This window comes from Lactuca saligna, chromosome 2 (assembly GCF_052625555.1).
Source record: "Lactuca saligna cultivar CGN05327 chromosome 2, ASM5262555v1, whole genome shotgun sequence".
Classification (NCBI taxonomy): domain Eukaryota; kingdom Viridiplantae; phylum Streptophyta; class Magnoliopsida; order Asterales; family Asteraceae; genus Lactuca; species Lactuca saligna.
This window is the reverse complement of record NC_136418.1, coordinates 141,888,189-141,909,918: the sequence shown is the minus strand read 5'-3', so window position 1 is coordinate 141,909,918 and position 21,730 is coordinate 141,888,189. Positions and strand designations below refer to the sequence as shown.

The following is a 21,730-nucleotide window of genomic DNA, read 5'->3' as shown; positions in this document are numbered from 1 at the left end:
TGTACATCTCCATCCACCTTCACCTTCCCCTTCTAATTCACCGGAAAACACACCACTTCCCGGCTCACAACAGAAAAAATGGTATCCGGTGGTGGTTCGCGCTTCATTTCCAGCGGCCTGTATCTTTTTCTTTTTGGATTTGTGTCGTTGGTTTCTCTTCACGCACAAGCTGCCACCAAGAAGTATCAGTTTGATGTGAGTTCATTAGCTTTAGAAACACGAGATAAATGAGTTGACCATATATGGTTGTAAGATGACCCTTTTTGTTTTTATTCATCATGAATAGGTACAAGTGAATAACGTGAGCCGATTGTGCCATGCAAAACCCATAGTGACAGTAAACGGAAGATTTCCAGGTCCTACCATTTACGCTCGAGAAGGCGATAGAGTGGTCATCAACGTCTCAAATCATGCACAATATAACATGTCAATTCACTGGTATATATGTATCTTTATCAATCCATGATTATTCCCCTTATAATTACCACTAGTTTAAATGTCTGGCTTCATGACGTTTTTTGTTTGTATTTCTTGTGTTTTTAGGCACGGGTTGAAACAATATGCGAACGGGTGGGCAGATGGACCAGCATACATAACACAGTGTCCAATCCAAACAGGAAGCAGCTATGTCTACGACTTCAATGTCACCGGACAAAGAGGGACATTGTGGTGGCATGCTCATATTCTTTGGCTCCGAGCTACTGTTTATGGTGCCATTGTCATTTTACCACAACAAGGAACTCCATATCCGTTCCCAAAGCCCGATGGTGAACAAGTCTTGGTGTTTGGTAAGTTGTAACCCTTAAATAATGAATGAAAATACTCAAAACGTATAATTTTGGTTTTTTATACAAAAATCTTCGTATATCATGGCTTGATAATGCAGGAGAATGGTGGCATGGTGATGTTGAAGATATTGTAAAGCAAGGGAATGCAATGGGTTTGCCTCCTAACATGTCTGATGCTCACACCATTAATGGAAAACCTGGCCCACTCTTTCCATGCTCAGAAAAACGTAAAGACTCAATAATGCATGCAATACCATTTGCCCATTTGTATATTTTGTTATTAATTAAGATTGGTTTCGTGTTTGATAATTGATATGCAGATACGTTTGCCATGGAAGTCGAGCAAGGTAAGAAGTATCTTCTGAGGATCGCAAACGCTGCCCTAAACGACGAGCTTTTCTTTGCCGTTTCCGGCCACAACATGACGGTGGTTGAGATTGACGCTGTCTACACAAAACCCTTCACCACCGCCGCTATACTAATAGCTCCCGGTCAAACCACAAACGTTTTGGTCTACGCCAACAGTGCTCCGGGGAGATATTTCATGGCAGTCCGCCCATTCCAAGACGTTCCTATTCCGGTGGACAACAAAACCGCCACGGCGATCCTCCAGTACAAAGGCATTCCCAATACCGTTCTACCTTCACTCCCTCAACTGCCATTGCCAAATGACACCGCGTTTGCACTAACCTATAACGATAAGCTCCGGAGCCTCAACAGTCATAATTTTCCGGCGAATGTTCCTTTGAAAGTTGATCGGAATCTGTTTGTGACTATTGGGTTAGGAAAAAGTGTGTGCCCAACTTGCGTTAATGGAACCCGACTTTCTGCTTCACTTAACAATATTACGTTCGTGATGCCACAAACTGGACTCCTTCAAGCTCACTACTTGAAGATAAAAGGGGTGTTTACTTCTGATTTCCCCGATAAGCCACCTAAAGCTTTTAACTACACCGGTGCACCTTTGACTGCTAATCTTTTCACTTCTCATGGAACAAGACTCAGCAAAATCGCCTTCAATTCTACTGTTGAACTTGTGATTCAAGACACCAATTTACTGAGCGTTGAGTCCCATCCGTTTCATCTCCATGGATACAACTTCTTTGTGGTTGGAACAGGGACTGGGAATTTTGATCCGGCTAAGGATCCGGCGAAGTATAACTTGGTGGATCCACCAGAAAGGAACACCGTCGGTGTTCCTACCGGCGGCTGGTCTGCCATTCGTTTCAGAGCTGATAATCCAGGTGTTTGGTTTTTTCACTGTCATTTGGAGTTGCATACTGGATGGGGATTGAAGACGGCGTTTGTGGTGGAAGATGGACCCGGAAAAGACCAGGCTGTCCGTCCTCCGCCGAAGGATCTTCCGTCTTGCTGACTATACTTACCCATTCATGATTTCTCTCGGAAATAATTGTAAATTTGCAAGTATTGAATCATCTTAATTAAAAATTGTGTGTTTCTTTAAATTCATTTTTTCTTATATATAATATTAACGATTATTATATGTCAATCGCCGCGTCTTATAAGGATTTTAATGAGTTTATGACTAGCATGAATCGACGATCATTACCACAACCACACAAAGCACGATGAGGAATTCAGACGACGATTAATTTGTTTCTAGTATTAAACTTTGCGACGATAAATTGCATTCATCTACGAAAGTTTGACCTTCATTCTCGTCGTAAAATAGACAATTTCTTGTAGTGATATTTGATAAATTGGTATTGTTTTGCAAATACATAAATTAAAAAGAGCCATAAATGAATTAACTTTGTAAAGGACTAGCTAGGCTCAACAGAAGCGTATAAGAGGAGCTCAGGGTCACGCTCGAGTATGTTCATTTCTTCTTGGCTCAAAGTTACCCATGCTTCAACCTCATTGCCATTGCTCGTATCCATCAATAGTATTACATTGGCATAAAGAGGAACATCTGTGCTAAAATTCCCATAAAATGACCATATATACAGGCCTTCCACATCCAAAATCAGCTTTATTAAACCTAGAATTACACATGCTAGTCGACGAGTATTATTATATTAACCACACATGCCTTCTTTGACCCTACTCCTGATGTGGCTCCTAAAGCCAAAAGCACCTTTTCGGTTGGTTTCTTCAGAGATGAAGGAAATGGTGTCGTAACTTCACGAGCTGCTTGAGTGCTGGTTATTCGACAAAGTTTCTCGTCTTAGGGAGCATCGGTCCAATTCGATAAACAAATAAAAGAAAAACAATACATGTTGTTGGGTTATCGATTATCGAAGGTTGAATAACTAGATCAATATGAAAACAAGTATCGACATATTATTGTACTTTGGGGCGTGATATGTTGTAGCGAATGAAGGTGATTGTGTATACTTCCCAATAGACAAAGAGTGTCAAGGCGAAGTATTTGGTGCAAGATTTGGAATTGGCGGCGGTAGTTTTTGCTCTGAAGCTATGTCGTCATTATACGTCTCGTATGATGTGTACGCTATATATATACCCACAAGAGAGTTTGCACCATATTCAAAACTAGAAAGAATCGAATATGAGAGAACAACGTTGGAAGGAGTTGCTAGTTGATTATGGCTGTGAGATCAACTATCATTCGAGAAAGGCAGATGTGGTAGTTGATCGGTTGACAAAGTTGCACACTACTGCACACTAAGGGGAACGGGAAGTTAGGGAGACCGGCAAAGCCTTATGTTAAGGAAGTTGTTGAGTAGACACGTAAGACTGAGACACGAAGTGTAGTTTATGATCAAAATGTGATGTATAAATTGAAGATGTGATCTTGAAAAACACTCTCATATATTGGAATAGGTGCTCAAGGATTGGTCTTAATCTTGGAGTTAAATTGCATTGCGTTGGTGCTAAAATCTTGTTTTCTTTAATTGTTGTGAATAATTATCTGTATAAATACTATATTTTGAACCATCCAAAAGGTTCTCAAACAACCCTTAAGTGTCTTGATATGTGGCTTAAAGGTGGAGAAAACCCAAACTCTAATTGTATTGTAACATCCACAAATTAAGCCTAGTCAATTTGACTATTATAAGCGTTAAAGTTGACTTTATGATAGAAGATTATTTAGTATTGTTAGGGCGTGTCAAACCCAACAAATAAAGGGGTAAAATAACTCCTTAAACACTACTACTTCGTACTAGAAATGTAATACAAGATAAGTAGGGTCGATCCACAGAGACACGGAACAAATGTTTATACCTTTTTGCGGAAGGTACAATAATGGTCACATAAATGGGGGGGGGGGGGGGGGGTTGGTATGCAATGATTTAAACAAGTGGATAAAGCAATACGTAAATGATCAATTAAATAAAACAAATTCAGGATTTGTGATAACTCCAACTCTATGCAAGACAATTTAACAATGTGATTCCAATGATGAAATAATATCTACTCAATTTCACCTAAGTTGGTACTTGAAAGTGTTAACAAGTTCTAACACTTCCCATTCACCAAGTTGTCAAATTCAAAACAAGCTCTTTGAAAATAACCTAACCTTCTAATTTAAGTCTAAACAAGCTCTTAGATAGAAATCAAAAGGTTGCAATAAGATTTATGTGAATGTTCCCAACAACACCCAATACTCCTCACAAGCTTGGGAGTTTAAGAGTATGTGAATAAGATTTACACTAAATTCATTCAATGGAAATCAATTTAGTGTTTGTTACTTAGTCCAATTCACAAAACAATTACAGATTTTGCAATTAGATAACTTGAATGACCTAACCCTAATTCAAATGGCCAATAAGAATTAAAATTAGAATCAAACATTCAATTGAAACAAAATCAAATTCACTAGGTAGGAATTGGAAGTAAACATCAAATCACATGATTGAAATCACAACTAAAAAGTCAAGACATAAAGTTGGAGAAACTAGGGTTCTAGCCACTCATGACTAGAACAAGATCACAAATCTAGAAAATGAAATTAAAGTTCTTACAAAATGAAATCAAATATTCCCAATTGTTAATCAACTCCAAAATCCTCAAGAAATCGCCTTCTCTACTCCAAAATTCGACCCCCTTAAGTAAAAAATCGGTTTCCCCCTTTAAAAATGGTGAAAAACTGCTTAAAAACCCACATTTACGTTTACACGGCCCGCGTAAATTAACACTGTCATTTACACGGCCCGCGTAAACGCAAAAATATACTGCGCAGAAATCTACGTTTACACGGCCCGCGTAAACGCAAGGCTTCCATTTACACGGCCGTGTAAACGTCTGTAAAGCCAAAATCCTCATTTCTTTGATATCTTGCTCCTCGGTGCTCTGCAAGTCCTAAAATTTTGTCCGCAACTTTTATTTACCTCCTCCAACAATATCCTACCTCCAAAAGTCCCTGAAATATCACAAAAATATTTGAATGAAATTGCATCATGAAAAATCCCGAAAAACATGCAAAATGCATGAGTTTAAGCCTATATGCAATGTACTTTTATGAAATAAAGCTACAAAATGGGTACATCAAATGCACCTAACAAGTATAAATAATCTTAACCAAAGTTATAGTATATATGACAGATTCTACACATATAAAGAACATCTAAATCTGACTTCGTGAGAGGAAGTTATAATTTTTCTAATAATTCAGCATAACAATATACGAGTCAGAAACCGAAATTGAAATCGATTGATTGTTAGGAAAAACAATCTAAACTAGAGCTAAAGATCTCATCTTTACCTATTTGTCGATATAAAGACAGTCGAGAATGGATGTCATATAAAAGAGTTATGAATTTTTAACGGACTTAATAGTCTAAGCCTATTAAAAATATAGTTTTAAAAATAAAGTCAAAACTAGCCGAAGGAGTCTAAATGAAAGTTGGAGGTCTTGTCGATAGCTACACATGGATATAAACCCATAAAAAACATAGCTCGTATGAAAAAGATAGGCACTTTCTAGGGAACATAAATTCTTCACGCGCACCTGCGCGCAATGACAAAGTGTGTCGTGAGTACTGTTACTCCACCCAGTGGCACCACACATAAAGTGACATCTCACCCTCTTCCAACCAGATGTACAGCGTGCACCTTATCTATGCGCGGTGCACAGACGAAATACCTATATAAATAACAATCGAATTTCAGTTCAATCCCTCACCATTCCTACATTTCTCTCTCAATTTCTCTGGATTCCATGTGAGTGTTGCCTTATCTTTTTGTCAGTGAATCCCTGCGGTGTCTGATAGCCAACGATTAGGACCTCTTGAATCTTTTTTATGGCCGCTTAATTCCAAGTTTTCATCAGTTTCTCTGTAAGTTAAGCTACACTTATTTCATTTAAGTGTAATTTTTAATTATAGTCATAGTCGTTATTATGAACCTGTAATTAAGAGTTATCAGTAATTCTAAGTCATTAGACTGATTGATCTACTTACAGGGATGATGTCTAGGCTAAATGTAGTAAAATGCTTAAAGTATGATCTCCAAACAATATGCTCTGTATACCAAACAGACCCTACCTACGATATGATCCTACCTGGTTGTTCCTTACTTAATAGATCTTGACATAGACATTGGGATTAATGATGAATCTAGACTATCATTAGTCGTAAGGAATATTAAACTAATACTTAGTGACATTCATAACTAGGGTACGTCAGAAGAAAAGTCAAGGATTTTGGCGGAGCGCTGCCGAATTCTCCAATCACCCACCTAAGTCAAGTGAGTCCATAGTTACTGTCTACTTACACATAAATACAAGTATTATAAATTCTTAATTTCTATGTCTACTGTCTTTGCTGCTTTTAATGTAGTCATACAATATGAGTATTACTTGATTTAACCATATATTTATCATACTTAATGCTAATATGATTGGGTAGTGAAGGGTTGTGCGAAATAACAAATGAGAGGTCGTGATAGAGTTGTGTGAGATAATGGTTATGATAGGTTAGTGAAATGTGTGTGAAATAATAAATTGTGTCTGTTGTGCCTATCCCAAGTACTTTTGTAATGTTGTGTCTATCCCAAATACTTTTGTACTGTTGTGTCTATCCCGAATACTTTTGTACTGTTGTGCCTATCCCAAGTACTTTTGTACTGTTGTTCCTATCCCAAGTACTTTTCTACTCCTGTGCCTATCCCAAGTACTTTTGTACTGCTGCACCATCCCAAGTACTTTTGTACTGCCATGTCTGCCATGACTATCTTATTTCATTTAAGTGTAATTTTTAATTATAGTCATAGTCATTCTTATGAACCTGTAATTAAGAGTTATCAGTAATTCTAAGTCATTAGACTGATTGATCTACTTACAGGGATGATGTCTAGGCTAAATGTAGTAAAATGTTTAAAGTAGGATCTCCAAACAATATGCTCTGTATACCAAACAGACCCTACCTACGATATGATCCTACCTGGTTGTTCCTTACTTAATAGATCTTGATGTAGACATTGGGATTAATGAGGAATCTAGACTATCATTAGTCGCAAGGAATATTAAACTAATACTTAGTGACATTCATAACTAGGGTACGTCAGAAGAAAAGTCAAGGATTTTGGCGGAGCGCTGCCGAATTCTCCAATCACCCACCTAAGTCAAGTGAGTCCATAGTTACTGTCTACTTACACATAAATACAAGTATTATAAATGCTTAATTTCTATGTCTACTGTCTTTGTTGCTTTTAATGTAGTCATACAATATGAGTATTACTTGATTTAACCATATATTTATCATACTTAATGCTAATATGATTGGGTAGTGAAGGGTTGTGCGAAATAACAAATGAGAGGTCGTGATAGAGTTGTGTGAGATAATGGTTATGATAGGTTAGTGAAATGTGTGTGAAATAATAAATTGTGTCTGTTGTGCCTATCCCAAGTACTTTTGTAATGTTGTGTCTATCCCAAATACTTTTGTACTGTTGTGTCTATCCCGAATACTTTTGTACTGTTGTGCCTATCCCAAGTACTTTTCTACTTCTGTGCCTATCCCAAGTACTTTTGTACTGCTGCGCCATCCCAAGTACTTTTGTACTGCCATGTCTGCCATGACTATCTAAAGTACTAATGTACTATCATGTTGGCGTGTTTACCCAAAGTATTATCATATTGTCGTGTTGCCATGTCTGCCATGAATATCCAAAGTACTTTTGTATTGCCATGTCTGCTAGGTTATTATGTGAATGCTATGTATTGTATATATAATTTAATTTATTTTCCAACAATATGATAACTTTTTTTAATCTTTTTAAACTTTTATTTTATTTTTTTTTTATTTTAGTTATTTATGGTTTTTCTGTTTTTTTTTCCTTCACCAATTTACTATGATATTAATATTAAAGCAAAGTTTTACATCGACGTAACAGATAATAACCTAGCCCTATATATATATATATATATATATATATATATATATATATATATATATATATATATATATGTGTGTGGCTAGGTTATTATGTGGATGCTATGTATTTATATATAATTTAATTTATTTTCCAACAATTTGATAACTTTTTTTAATCTTTTTAATTTTTTTTTAATTTTAGTTTTTTATGGTTTTTCTGTTTTTTTTCCTTCACCAATTTACTATGATATTAATATTAAAGCAAAGTTTTACATCGACGTAACATATAACGAGCAACAAGTTGTGCTTGAATGACAAAACTAATTATTTTAAAAACAACATTCATAGATCTTTGGGTCATAACATTAATAGGCATGACTTGTTGGACTCTAGTAAGGAGCTCCAGAGCATCTAACACAAGGAAAGCGAAAGTATCAAATGCAAAAGGTATAAACATGCGTTGATTTTTTATGCATGTTTTGCTACTTTGCAAGATACAGTTTTTAAAGCAGTTTGTCCCACAGTAAAAACTCCACTCTTAAAGCCCATCGAGGGGAAACTCCTATTAGATCCACACATGTATGTTTCCTTCCAGCCCATCTAAAAACTAAAACATCAGCTAATCTAATTGATCTTCCTTCCAAATGGCCAGTCAAAAAGTTCACGGGTGCCTCTTTTTTAGCAGAAACCTCAGCATGCTTAAATATGTCGAAAAGAACATTTCTTACCATATTGTGTCGGTACTTGAAACCCGAGAGCTCTCTACAATGAATTGGATGCTCTTTAAAAGAGTCCAATCATGCCTTGTGATTGGAGTCCAAGCATACCTTACGACAAACAGGATATGTATCGTTAGCAATTTTAAGTTTACAGGTATCAATATTTCACCTTTTGTTTTTGTGTTTTTTTTATAGTTATTTAGGTTTTTTAAATGTTTTTATATATTTTGATTCAAGTAATGAAAACAACAAATTTGTAATATACATTAATATATTCATAAATCTTACACATTTCGTCTTTTCTATATTTTTAGTTTTTTCTAATTTTTTTATATTTTTGTATATTAACTTTTTTGTTTTTTTCGTTTTATTTTTCATCAACTTGATAAGTTTTTTGACCTTTTTCAAAAAGTGTAAAAATTTATGATTATATTAGAGTATATTATAATTTTGGTGTTTGAATGTTTTGTGTAATTCTAAAAATTTTAAATTATATATATATATATATATATATATATATATATATATATATATATATATATATATATACTTTAACATAATTTTTATTTTCAATAAATAAATATAACAACTTCAATTATTTATTGGAGCATCCACGTAAAAAATGAACCGTAACGACATAAAATTAAAAGAAACATTACTGGTTCAATTCACAAATAAGAAAAATTAAAAGAAAAATTGTTCCAATATGGTTTCTCGAATTTAAGTTCATTTATTTGAACCAAAATAAAAAAAAAATTTTAAAAACCATAAATAAGTATAATTAAAAAATAGAAATAAAAGTATAAAACCGTAAAAAAGAAAAAAAAAATGTTATCAAATTGTTGAAATAAAATAAAATAAAATAAATAATCGTGTGTATATATATATATATATATATAAAAATTTAAAATTTTTAAAATTATACAAATGATCTTTGAGGTTTATTGTATAATTGGTCCAAGGCAAAATATTTTTTTCATAAAAAACTAACAGTTAAAAAGTTAATTTTAATGCCAAAATGACCATTCATGAAATATTGCAAACGACAAAAGTTATTTTATAAATGTGATATGACGCCTACACTAAAAAGAATGGCAAAGTCCCTCTAACCTAAGGTCATATTCATTCCTCAAGATGTAAGGGAAAAGTAAGGGGTTTTGGTTTGTATTTTTGAATAACAAAAGTTATTTTTGAAAAAGAGAAAAGATAAAAGATATTTGGTAGAAACATTTTAAAAATTACTTTTGAATTTTAGATAGAAGGAAAACTATTTTTTTGTTAAAATTAAAAAAACCTAACTTTTTATAATTTTTCCAAAAAGAACTTTTGACTCTTAAAAAAACAACTCAAACACCTCCTAAATCTCATTTTTCTTTTGGCATTATTTATTTGACTTTCGGAAAGCGATAAATATATGGAAGCAATTGATGCTCGATTTTATTATAATTTTCTTTTATTTCTTAATTCACAGAGTTATATAGTAAGAATTCAATTGAAGAACTCCTCATCTTCTCTATTCCGTCTTTTTAATTCGTCTGAATACAGGACCAGTTCTTGGACAAACTTTGTAATCATAATAACAATACTCAGGTTTTTTTTACACGCAACAAAATGATAAATAACCATCAATATTAAATTATTAATTATCATTTGTTTCTGTTTTCTATTTCCGCTTTGCTAACGACACATAACCCATACATGATTTCTTTCAGGAATAATTGTAAATTTGCTAGTGTTCAAGTATTTCAATAATAACTAATCATCTGTTTTTTTTTTTTTTTTTTTCAACTTGATGTTTCTTATATATTAACCATTAATTTTATGAAAAGATGGAGAACCAGAAATGATATTACAATTTGTAAAACATACAGATCCGGAAATTAAGATGTAAATCCAATAAAAATTAGGGTACTTGAATTGCATACTTGTAGGAAGCAAATCTGTTTAGCATATAGGCACTTTAATATAAAAGTTATAAGATCTTGCTTCTAGAAAGAAATTACGTTTATCATTTCTAGATCTACACTCTATCATTGTAAAATTACAAGTTTAACCCCCTGCTATACCATTTTTGCAAGTTTGGTCCACAAAGACTTTTGTTGCAAATTTATCCCTCTGGATTCAACTATTATTGGAATGATTCATGTGTAGAAATATGTTACAGATTCATACCTATTAAATCTAGCTAAAGTTTTCCAGCAATGTGAGCCTCCACCTTCCTCAATGTTGAAGAACTCAGTTTTTCTCCACTAGATTCATCAGATACAAGATTTACAACCTCAACCTGCAAAACAAAATCCTTACACTCAGCCATTATATGTAAAAAAAAAATTGTGAAATTGTTGAAGAACATATTATATGCACCTTTAGTTGTGAAAGGCCTCTCTCAGCTCTCTTCTTGTTTACCAATAATCCACCAGGTAGTGTCTCCTGGCTGACAACAATGGCTTCAAGATTTTTATCAACAATTGAAGGACCATAAGGATCTGTTATATGTTCAACTTCTACTTCCAGATTAGGCTTTATAGACTGAAAACAAAACGAATCACAAATGGGGTATACTGTATATGATATACTTACTAAATTAGTAATGAAGAATAAACATTCAAATACCTTAATGTAATCTTCAACAACTCTTTTTCGATGTTCAATAGGTGTAATAAGATGAGCAAACTGCAAGTGAATGTGAATAGAAGAGTAATAGAAATCCGTTAAATTGAGTGTGTTGATATGAAAGAGTGAAGGAGAAAGGTCAAACCTGTTTTTTGGTCAACATTGGGCCATCAAGAATGCCTACTACAACTCGATCCCTAGCCAACTCTGCAGCTGCCTACAGTTAGCCATTGAAGGTCTCCATATCTCAGGAAAATGTAATAAGAACCTTTTAATAGTTCAATACATGCATATGATGTGTTTGAGTGTTTGATTGTGAATTGGAAAATAGATATGGAGAATCAAACCTTAAGAAAAAGGCGATGACCATCATGTAAGCGATCAAAAGTGCCTCCTAGAACAACGGATCCATATGAATTCGGTGGAGAAATGGTTGATGCGATAGGTACAAGCTCTGAATTTGAGTTCTTGATTGTCATTTTACCTTCGGTCTAAGCTGTTTGATATCAGAGTTTTTTCTCTAAGAACTGTATATGTGCGATGTTTCTTAAATAGTAGCAAGTGCGATTTCATTATCACATAACAATACAAACTGCAAAAGATCCTTACATCCTATGTTGAACTATAACAGTGGTTATTGGCAATCATCTGGCTGAAATCAAATATGCTATTGTCATTAATTCTGAAATTTGATATTCGCATAAGAGCTCAAAAACCTAATTAGACTGTTGACGCAACCACAACACCATGTGGAGAATCGAAGCGTTATCAGATCGGAGCTTGAGAAAGAGAAAATCAGTATTTACCGGCGACTTAACCGGAACAGATTTTATTACGAAGCTATAGCGGAATCGGCTATAAATTATGAAATTGAGAATTGCAGGATGAAATTAAAGCATACCTTTTCTCTATAAACGATAGAATTGTCCTCACTCCATTCACAGTTGAAACCTTGAAAGCAACGGAAATCGGATTAGAACGAAGTCAAAATGGCGAATCGGAGAGAGACCAAAGAAAGTTCCTTTAAAATATTTTTTCGCTAACTTTATTTTATTTTTTACTGTTTCATTTATCCGAACTGCTATACTTTTTTTAAGCAAGTATCAAAAATTTTTACAAAGAAGTCAGAGTTTATTTTTATTTTTTTCAACCATCCTGTACAGTCAAAATTAAAAAGTTTAGATCTACTTATAACTTTTAAAAAAATAAAAAATAATTAGAAAAAATAAAAAATAAAGGGGTTGGTTAAAAAGACATCCTATTTTACCATTTAGACAACCCTAATTAATGTTTGAAATATTTTTATTGGTTGAAATTGCATTGTTTTCCGAAAAAGTTGATTACAAGTAGTTGATTATAGGTTGACTTTTTATAGAAATGATTATAGGGTGTCTAAAGGGTGTCTTATTAGTAGCATTAGGACAAACGATATTCTAAAACCTACTAATTAAGGACAACACAACCTGCACCTCCGGGCAGGAAATAAAAGATGGTTGGACGACGCCACCATCGACTAGCAAACAAGACACAAAATGGAATCCAACTTCAAGCCACGTTGCAAAAGGCAAAGATGAGTAGGGATATGATTAATCTTAATCCGCAAACGCAACACATTTAACTTTATCAAAACCAAAGAATTACATTGAGTCACATATATAGAATTCATGAGAGACGTATTATCAATAAAAAATCTCATGGAAGAAACTGTGAAAGTGCCGTTCAGATCTAACTGCCAAGAAAGACGGCAATCTAAGTCTGTAACCCTCGTAAGTTAGGAATAGACGATTTAGGTGATTATAATAAATAAATATTCAATTTTATTAATTCATAGTTGTATCTGTTACAGACTAAATAGACATCTTATCATTAAGTGATAAAAATAATGTTTTTGATAAAAGATTATTTAGGATAAATAATCTTGATGAAAATTATAGTAGTTGTGATGATGATTTTGTATATATACAGAACCCTCAAATCTGACTTCGTATGAAGAAGTTATATAGTTGTTTGAAGTTTTGTGTTCAGCTCGATATAGCAAGGTGCTTCGTAAAATACAAAATCGGAGATAGGTTGCTTACTAGCCAAAATAATCTAAAAGAACTTCGTAGTAATCGTAAAAGTGAGAACTTGCATGTAAAGTACGCCTAAATTTGAATTTGTATGAGGGAGTTATGACTTTTTCGAAGTTTCAGTATAATACTGTGCGACACAGAAATCGAAATTTATATCAGTTGAGTGTTAGCCAAAACAATGTAAGCGATAGTTGAAGATCCCGTAAACTATCGATATAAAGACAGTCGATAACGTAATTCGTATGAAGGAGTTATGATTTTCGTACGGACTTTTACAATCTAAGCTTATAAAAATATAACTTTAAAAATAACATGAGATTTAGCTGATAGAGTCTAAATGAAAGTTGTACTACTCGTTAATAGTTGCGTGTGGATATAAAGAACGTCGAAACCGGAGCTCGTATGAAAAATATACGATTTTTAAAAAAATTGAAAATTTTGTGTGTGCACAGGCAGGGAGCCACGCACATGGCTTTTAGAAGGGGCGATGCAGACCACCACCTTTTTTACACGTGTCACAAATCCGGAGGAAAGCAATAGGAAGGAAAAAAAGGTGCAAACGTAAATTGACAATTTAGGAAATAATACAAAATTAAATAAATTATTTAAGGGTATAATAGTAATTTTTGCTATATTTAATTATTGTAAATATTTAAAATACTTGTTATCCCTTTAAACAAAAGATATTTAAGTCAGAGCCTATAATAAACAAGAAACCCTACGCTTAGTTATCACGATTGCCTCCATCTGCGCTGCCGTTGCCGACCTTCAGCTCCGTCGCACTCGTCCACATCAGGCATCAGATAAGGTGCTAGTAAAGCTTTTGCACGTGATATGGTCGATGCGCACCGCAAGGTTTGTATTTATGCAGGAACCAAAATCAACAATAACTGAGTAGTGTTTTTTTTTTCAATTAGTAGGAGGAAAAGCAATAGGAAGAAAAAAAAGGTGCAAACGTAAATTGACAATTGGGCTTGTTTCTTTGTTTCTTTATATGGGAGACTACACTTAATTTTCAAAAACTTCCTAATGCTGGAGTATTGGATTTGTTTGATGCGATGATTATTGTAAGCATAAGAACTTTTTCATGATTTGTAAATTTTATTCAATTATAATTTTGTTTTGGTTTACGTATGTTTTAGATTGGTGTTGGATTAATGGCGTGCCAACAATTGTGTGGAATAAATGGAATTAGATTTTATGCAATCGAAATCCCTATTAAGTCTTAGTTTTTTTCTTGGTTTCATTTCTTTCATATCGTGTTAATACATAACTAATTGTTAAATACATATTCATATCACTATTGTTGGCATGATCTTGTTGGACAAATCAAGAAAAAGAGGAAGCATTCTCCTTCTGGTAAGTACAAAGTAGTTTTCACTAAACCATTTTCATTACAGATTACCTTTTAACTAATTAAAATTTGTATTCATTTGACTCTCAAAGTCAACTTAATGTTAAGTCATGTTTGTGATCTATTTGGTTATAAATAATGATTTTTTTGTTTGTCCTATTAGGTTTCTTCATTCGGTACATGTCTAGGCGTTTTTCTTATAGTGAACTCATGGAAAGTTTGGTATTCCACCAATATAATTTATAATGAACGTTATTTAAAATCTGCAAATTCTTTTAGAATGAGAGGACACAATATTCTTTTAGAATGATGTTAGTAACACTTATCGACTTGATGCCTATTATTCTGATAGAATTCAATTTCAATCTCCTTATTTGTTAAGATAGGAAAAGTGAAAAAAAAATGTTGCAAGATAGGAACAAGTAAAAAACATTATGCTATGATTTAAAGTTTGTTTTATTTTTTGTCATACAGAAGAAAAGACTATGATTTAAGTGCATTTTGTGGTGTATTTTGTCAAAATTTATTTATATAAATGCATTCTATAAGAATATCTTTAAGAATGTTTGTTAACAACAAGTCTATTTTCTTATATGGTAATACTAACAAGTAATTCATGTTATTCTTTCAGAATGGTTGAAGAAAGAATTCAATATTGATCATACAAGAGAAATATTTGGAATCGAGTTCAACAACAAGTATATATGCAAAGATGAAGTGTATTTGTCCAACAAGTATATAAGTGTATTTGTCCAATAATTATATATTCAAGAATGCAATTTTAGAGAATTTTATTTATTTTGATGATATTCTGTTAGAATGTGTATAAATATATTAAAATGTATAAGGATATTAGTTTGTAAGAATATGTATGAATTTGTATTTTATTTTGGATGTGTATTAAGAATAAAATCATAGACCCAACTTGAATGTATAAGAATAATAATCTAGAATTCTTAAATCAGATTAATTATCAAAAATATTTGCATTGGAAAATATATTCTGCAAGAATAAAATTGAAAATATATTTATTAATTTAAGGTTGATATTCTGTCATTCTGACAGAATAAAATCGGATTTTTTAATTTGAATTTATTTAAAATATTCAGATTTTTAAAAATAAATGAATTAATTATCCCTAAAAATCCGAAAATTTCCTTTTTTAATGAGGGTTAATTGACTAAAATGTCCTTATGCTGAAATTTGTGTGATTATATGGTACATGTTACCCTATTATAATATCATAGACCCTCAGATCGTGATATTTGATTTTATTCTATACGATGGTCCAGATCTGTGCATTCTGGTACACAATAGTTAATAAAAACAAAATAACCTAAGCATATATATATATATATATATATATATATATATATATATATATATATATATATATATATATATATATATATATATATATATATGGAGAGGTTATATTGAAAACGTTAAAAGGTTGAGAGCGCGAAAACAAATGTAAACCAATCATTTCTTAAGGGCAACATAGAAATTTTACCATTTACTTTAATATGAATTAATTATAGGAAATAAATTGATACCTATAAACAAGGTATGTAACTACCATCTTCCTTATTTTTAGCTATGCACAGTTAAAAAAAAACAAACTGATAATTAGTGGTTATGTTGCAGAAATTGTTTGTGAAGCTTATAAAATCATCAATTTATGGATTGTTGACGATGAAGGTAAGGTTATTAATTAAGTAATATATGACTTAAATTCTGGTAGTGACACTTATCGTTTTGAGTCACAAGCTATCCGCTACATACAATCTCTCTCCGCTAGTATCACTGAACAAAACACCATATAAATATAATATTGATTCTATACGATAACAAGGCACACCCGGGATTTATGATGAGGTCATAACTGAACTGTGATGTACACCTCTGCACTAGCACTTACAAGTTTCAGTGCTAAAAGTCTACACCAAAGTTTGCTCAATCTTGGGGACTTTATCGTTTAGGAAACGCAATGCTCGTTTTGACTCGTCAGCCAATGGTTGTAGCTAGCAACGGTGGCAGGATGTCAACCCATATAAGTATGTGATCCTGAACTTATACCTAGAGTTCATCGTTCCAATACAAATTAACGGTTATGACACAAAGGAATTTCCCACTAAGATGTACGGTCTTAGGATTGTGACAAACATAACACATGCAGCTTAGGAAGTGATCATAACTTATAAAGCTTTCTAAACAAACGTAACTCATAGAACGTCTCGTGGGTATGATGGATCCTAACAATGAGTCTATGCATTGTGATCCTAAACTTTCCATATTAAGTATATCAGACACCTATAATTGTTTGGTGTTTAGGATTAATTGTTGATTGAAGTCTTATGGTATTTGAGATTCGTAAGACTTAACACATTTCCAAATTTTATTATTTATCATGACAAAATTTGGGAAGCATAACGGATGCGTATATAATATTTTCCAGGTTTCAACCAACGTGAAACCAATAATACCATAATAATTATAATTCACGTGATTAATACAACATAATGTGTCGCATATAACGACTCTTAAGTTCTGAATTGATCTTGTTATTTATCGCAATAAAATCCATAACTTGTTAGAATGAGTTATATTTTTATAGTTAATAAAAAAATATATTAATAAATTGTACATTCATTTTTACATAAGTTATATATATATATATATATATATATATATATATATATATATATATATATATATATATATATATATATATATATATATATTATATATATATATATATATATATATATATATATATATATATATATATTAAAAGTTAATTTTCAATAATTTAAACTATTAATATTATGTTTTCATAATCTTGGTCTTTCTATGAATTTTAACAACGTACATTCGTTTTATACTCGAATAACTTTTTGATTTCATAATATCTTAATATACATATTAATAATCGCAAGAAACTATAAGTATATTAACTTTTAACAATCTACTTTACTTGTATAGTTTATAAATGATTTATAACATTTTAAATTGCTATTTAATAAGTTTTTGACCAATAATAAAATATGATGATATTTTAACGTATAATAATTTGTAAATCATCAAAACTTAATTAGGCACGCATGTATTCTCCCCATAATATTAAAGTAGAAAAACAGGGGTCGTAGAAACCCACTTTCGATGCGTGATCTCGATCACAACTTGCTTTTTGGTGAAGCTTCACGTGAGAAATCGCTATGCAACCATTTTTAGACTTCGAAATATTTCCGAGACTGCTTCGTAACGAGTTTAAAGTATTGGAGGCTATTTTGTAATTTAATTTAACCAACATAGGACTGTTTTGATAAAATAAATACCAAAGGGGGGTTTGTTTTGAACTAAGGGTTCAATGTTTGGGCGTTTGGAATTCATTTTGAATAAATGATTTAAAAATAAGGGAAGTTTGGTCATTTATAAATATAAGAGGGTTTAGGGCTTTTGTTTAAATAAAAATCTCGTAGAGGACCGTTTTTGTTTAATGGTTTGAACTTCAAACGAATTTAGGGCTTATGTTTCGCGATTCCATTCGTTGATTGGGTAGTGAAAGATAGAAGAAAGCAGCTGGCAAGTTGATCAAGAGGAACAAGAATCTGTCACGATGAGAAAACATAGAGACTAAACGAAATCGCTAGTAAAATCGATCGGGGAGGGAAAAAGCTCGGTCCTCGTCGGTCCAAGGGGAAAGAACAATCACAGGTATACGATCGATTGAAGAAGGGGGAAACCGATGTCCTGAAATCGATCGATCAAAGGGCAAGGACTGAAGATGGCGAGAAGGAAGCTCGCAGGTGCGCAATCTGGTTATTGGGGTCGATTGCTCGCAAAGGATTTCTCCGTAGGTCGATGGGGCCGAAGGAAAAGGGGAAATAGCGAAGCTTGCTAATCGATTAAAGGGAAACGACCGAAGATGGCGAGAAGGAAGCTCGCAGGTGCGCAATCTGGTTCTTGCGGTCGATTGCTCGCGAAGGATTTGTCTCCGGAGGTCGACGGGACCGAAGGAAAAGGGGAAATAACGAAGCTTGCTGATCGATCAAAGGGAAACGACCGAAGATGGTGAGAAGGAAGCTCGCAGGTGCGCAATCAGGTTCTTGGGGTCGATTGCTTGCGAAGGATTTGTCTCCGTAGGTCGATGGGGCCGAAGGAAAAGGGGAAATAGCGAAGCTTGCTAATCGATTAAAGGGAAACGACCGAAGATGGCGAGATGGAAGCTCGCAGGTGCGCAATCTGGTTCTTGCGGTCGATTGCTCGCGAAGGATTTGTCTCCGGAGGTCGACGGGACCGAAGGAAAAGGGGAAATAACGAAGCTTGCTGATCGATCAAAGGGAAACGACCGAAGATGGCGAGAAGGAAGCACGCAGGTGCGCAATCTGGTTCTTGGGGTCGATTGCTCCCGAAGGATTTGTCTCCGGAGGTCGACGGGGCCGAAGGAAAAGGGGAAATAGCGAAGCTTGCTTATCGATCAAAGGGAAACGACCAAATATGGCGACAAGGAAGCTCGCAGGTGCGCAATCTGGTTCTTGGGGTCGATTGCTCGCGAAGGATTTGTCTCCGGGGCTCAAAGAAAAGGGGAAATAGCAAAGCTTGCTCGTGGTCTAGGTGGTTTCGATTTTTCAGTCGTGTGAGTGGTGGATTCGATCGTGGCTGGGAGGTCGATGGAGGGTCCGGGAACACGCACCCGAAAATAGAAGATGGTGGTTTCGTGGGAGGCAGTTGCAACTCCGGTTGCTGTTGTGTTCTTTTTCTCTTGTTTTCTTGTTTTGTTCTTGACTGGAAATGAAAGGAAATATGCAGGTGTTTGAGTTGAGGCTTGGTCACAGAAACAGGAAGGGACAGAGGTGGAATGGTGGTAGGGTGTGACGATGCAAGGTGGTGTTGGGGTTGCAGCAACAAGCATCGACCATGGCATTCGTTTGGGTGGTTCCTCTTCCCCAGAAAATATGTACAGGCGGTAACCTTCTTGCTTTATTATTATTATTATTATTATTATTATTATTATTATTATTATTATTATTATTATTATTATTATTTTGTGATTTGGAATCCACACAAATGATGATGAAACAGACATGAATTTCGATCAAAGGGTGTTTTGGGGTTGCTTAATCAAATGCAGGGAAGGAAGAGGTCTCTTGATTTCTTGGTAGAAAAGAAAATGGAGAAGGAAATGAAGGAGGCAAGAGATGTTTGAGGTTGGATCATTTGACAGGGAAGTGAAGGGGAAGAAGAAGGATCGAAATGGGGGTTGTTTGGGGGTTGCTTTGGTCCTGCAACACAAGTGATGGAGAAGGTTTGCTGTCTTAGCAGTCAAAAAACTGATGAAGATGGAGGTAGTGTGTGAAGGAAGGAGTGAGGAAAGGGAAACGTAATATTGTAAAGAAATGTATAAAATTTGATTTCCCAGGATTTTATTGGATTGAAATTGGATTGCACTTGATTTGTTGTACAAAAATCAGATTTTGAAGGATATTATATGTAAAATTTATTTAATATGTATTTTATTTATTTATTCATTCATTTTGTGTTGTAATCCCCCATTCTTGATTCTCGTGCCATCAATCCCGATTCCATACGATTTTATGAAATTGCCTGCTTGTAGTCTCGGTCGTGGTGATTCCAAAAATACAGACGGAGTTCAATTCCTGTATATCAAACTCTGTGAATTTACGTTTAAAGGTTCGTGATTAATAGGGTCAGATTCAACAAATTTTGCGAATCTTATTTTGGTCGAAGTTAAAAATATTATAAAAATATAATAAAATAATATGCCATAACTTGAATTCAAAAACATGCTCACAGTTGATTTTCGAGGTTCACAACTATTCTAAACGAAGCAGTGTACGGTTTGTTTCAGAAAAATCAGATAAATACTTATTTTTGTAACTTAAAATGGGTGTAACTCTCTCATACAACCTCCGTTTTGGACGTTTTTTTATATCCACGAAATCAAGAGAACGTAATTTAGTTAAATTTCTTATCCTTAACTCTCAAATATAATTAAAGCAAAAATTTATTTTTAACGTCACAAATAGGATTGAATTTTTAGTGATTTTTTATTCAATCTTCGACAAAAGATGATCTAAACAGTTTGGGATGTTCTAAAAGAAATTATAAATATAATATATTTAATATACATTATAAAAATAAAGTTATACACAATTGGTCAGTAATACTTAGCGGTTCGCGATAGTTTGTCCGCCGAACTCTGACCAAATTTTTACCAATTGTTACATATTTTTTGGACGTATCAAGCTAGTATCAGAGCCTTGGTTTGCGTGATTTGGACATACTCCTAGGTGTGTCTGAACTCAAACTGAGGCTTTGGTGAAGTTTTCACAAAGAAAAGTATTTTTAAAAAAAGAGTTTTCAAAGATAAGAAAGGTAGTGGTGCGTGCAATCTGCCGAGCTCAAGTAAGTTTTTTTCAAAATACCCATACATGTTATCTGATATGATTTTTTTTTTATGAATCTATGAACCGCATGCTAGTTAGGGCTTTGGATTTTATTTGTGTTTGCATGATAGAGTTCTAGGAGAGACGCCTTGTACGCCTCTTGTATGAGCTTGTAGCCTTGCATACTAATTCTAATTAGTCAGTGATAGGTTGGCCTGATATGTGATTCCTTGTAGCTTAGGAAGCATGGAATGCTAGAGTGGGTATAGTTTATATGCGTAAGGCAGTCAGCAGTGAGGGTGAAGGTTCCTAGCATAAGTTGTGGTGTGTGAGTTTGAATGTTCCTTGGTTATTCTATGGATTGGTGTGCTACTGTATGAATGATGCTTGCTTTGCGCTTTGTGGGACTCTTGAGTGATGTGAGTTAGTTGTTTAGTGAATATGTTAACTCACATGTAATAAAGGTTGAATACTCT

At 33.7% G+C, this 21,730-nt stretch overlaps 2 protein-coding genes and 1 long non-coding RNA gene across 9 annotated transcripts; 2 read left to right on the top strand and 1 right to left on the bottom strand.

Annotated features, from left to right (window-relative positions):
* Window positions 1-2,254, top strand: LOC145031875 (laccase-11-like). The gene is made up of 5 exons (XM_078980529.1): window positions 1-195; window positions 287-438; window positions 544-788; window positions 887-1,015; window positions 1,109-2,254. The coding sequence occupies exons 1-5, from the start codon at window positions 79-81 to the stop codon at window positions 2,161-2,163; spliced, it is 1,698 nt and encodes a 565-aa protein (XP_078836655.1). The 5' UTR covers window positions 1-78; the 3' UTR covers window positions 2,164-2,254.
* An 8,537-nt stretch (window positions 2,255-10,791) lies between these two features.
* Window positions 10,792-12,458, bottom strand: LOC145031874 (phosphopantetheine adenylyltransferase-like). Of its 7 annotated transcripts, none has more exons than XM_078980522.1 (7): window positions 12,320-12,458; window positions 12,028-12,070; window positions 11,766-11,945; window positions 11,564-11,635; window positions 11,419-11,478; window positions 11,170-11,334; window positions 10,792-11,089 (listed from the first exon to the last, which is right to left on the bottom strand). In XM_078980522.1, exons 3-7 carry the CDS (start codon window positions 11,895-11,897, stop codon window positions 10,991-10,993), a joined length of 528 nt encoding a protein of 175 aa, XP_078836648.1. In that variant the 5' UTR covers window positions 11,898-11,945; window positions 12,028-12,070; window positions 12,320-12,458; the 3' UTR covers window positions 10,792-10,990. The 7 variants fall into 7 exon arrangements, with proteins under 7 accessions (XP_078836648.1, XP_078836649.1, XP_078836650.1 ...); XM_078980523.1 differs by having other exon boundaries at window positions 11,766-11,914; XM_078980524.1 differs by having other exon boundaries at window positions 12,028-12,066; window positions 12,320-12,440.
* Window positions 12,459-18,342: 5,884 nt separating this feature from the next.
* Window positions 18,343-20,367, top strand: LOC145031873 (uncharacterized). The gene is made up of 2 exons (XR_013677045.1): window positions 18,343-19,813; window positions 19,930-20,367. It is a non-coding gene; the product is annotated as an uncharacterized LOC145031873 (long non-coding RNA).
* The last annotated feature ends 1,363 nt before the right edge of the window (window positions 20,368-21,730 follow it).

What these genes read in the sequence shown, in the direction of transcription:
- LOC145031875 (XM_078980529.1), top strand. Translation starts at nt 79, where the DNA reads ATGGTATCCGGTGGTGGTTCGCGCTTCATTTCCAGCGGCCTGTATCTT. An exon ending in TGAACAAGTCTTGGTGTTTG is followed by an intron (nt 789 to 886) that starts GTAAGTTGTAAC and finishes TTGATAATGCAG; the next exon opens with GAGAATGGTGGCATGGTGAT. An exon ending in CTTTCCATGCTCAGAAAAAC is followed by an intron (nt 1,016 to 1,108) that starts GTAAAGACTCAA and finishes ATTGATATGCAG; the next exon opens with ATACGTTTGCCATGGAAGTC.
- LOC145031874 (XM_078980521.1), bottom strand. Translation starts at nt 11,897, where the DNA reads ATGACAATCAAGAACTCAAATTCAGAGCTTGTACCTATCGCATCAACC. An exon ending in CAATGTTGACCAAAAAACAG is followed by an intron (nt 11,479 to 11,563) that starts GTTTGACCTTTC and finishes ATTCACTTGCAG; the next exon opens with TTTGCTCATCTTATTACACC. An exon ending in TTGTTGAAGATTACATTAAG is followed by an intron (nt 11,335 to 11,418) that starts GTATTTGAATGT and finishes TTTTGTTTTCAG; the next exon opens with TCTATAAAGCCTAATCTGGA.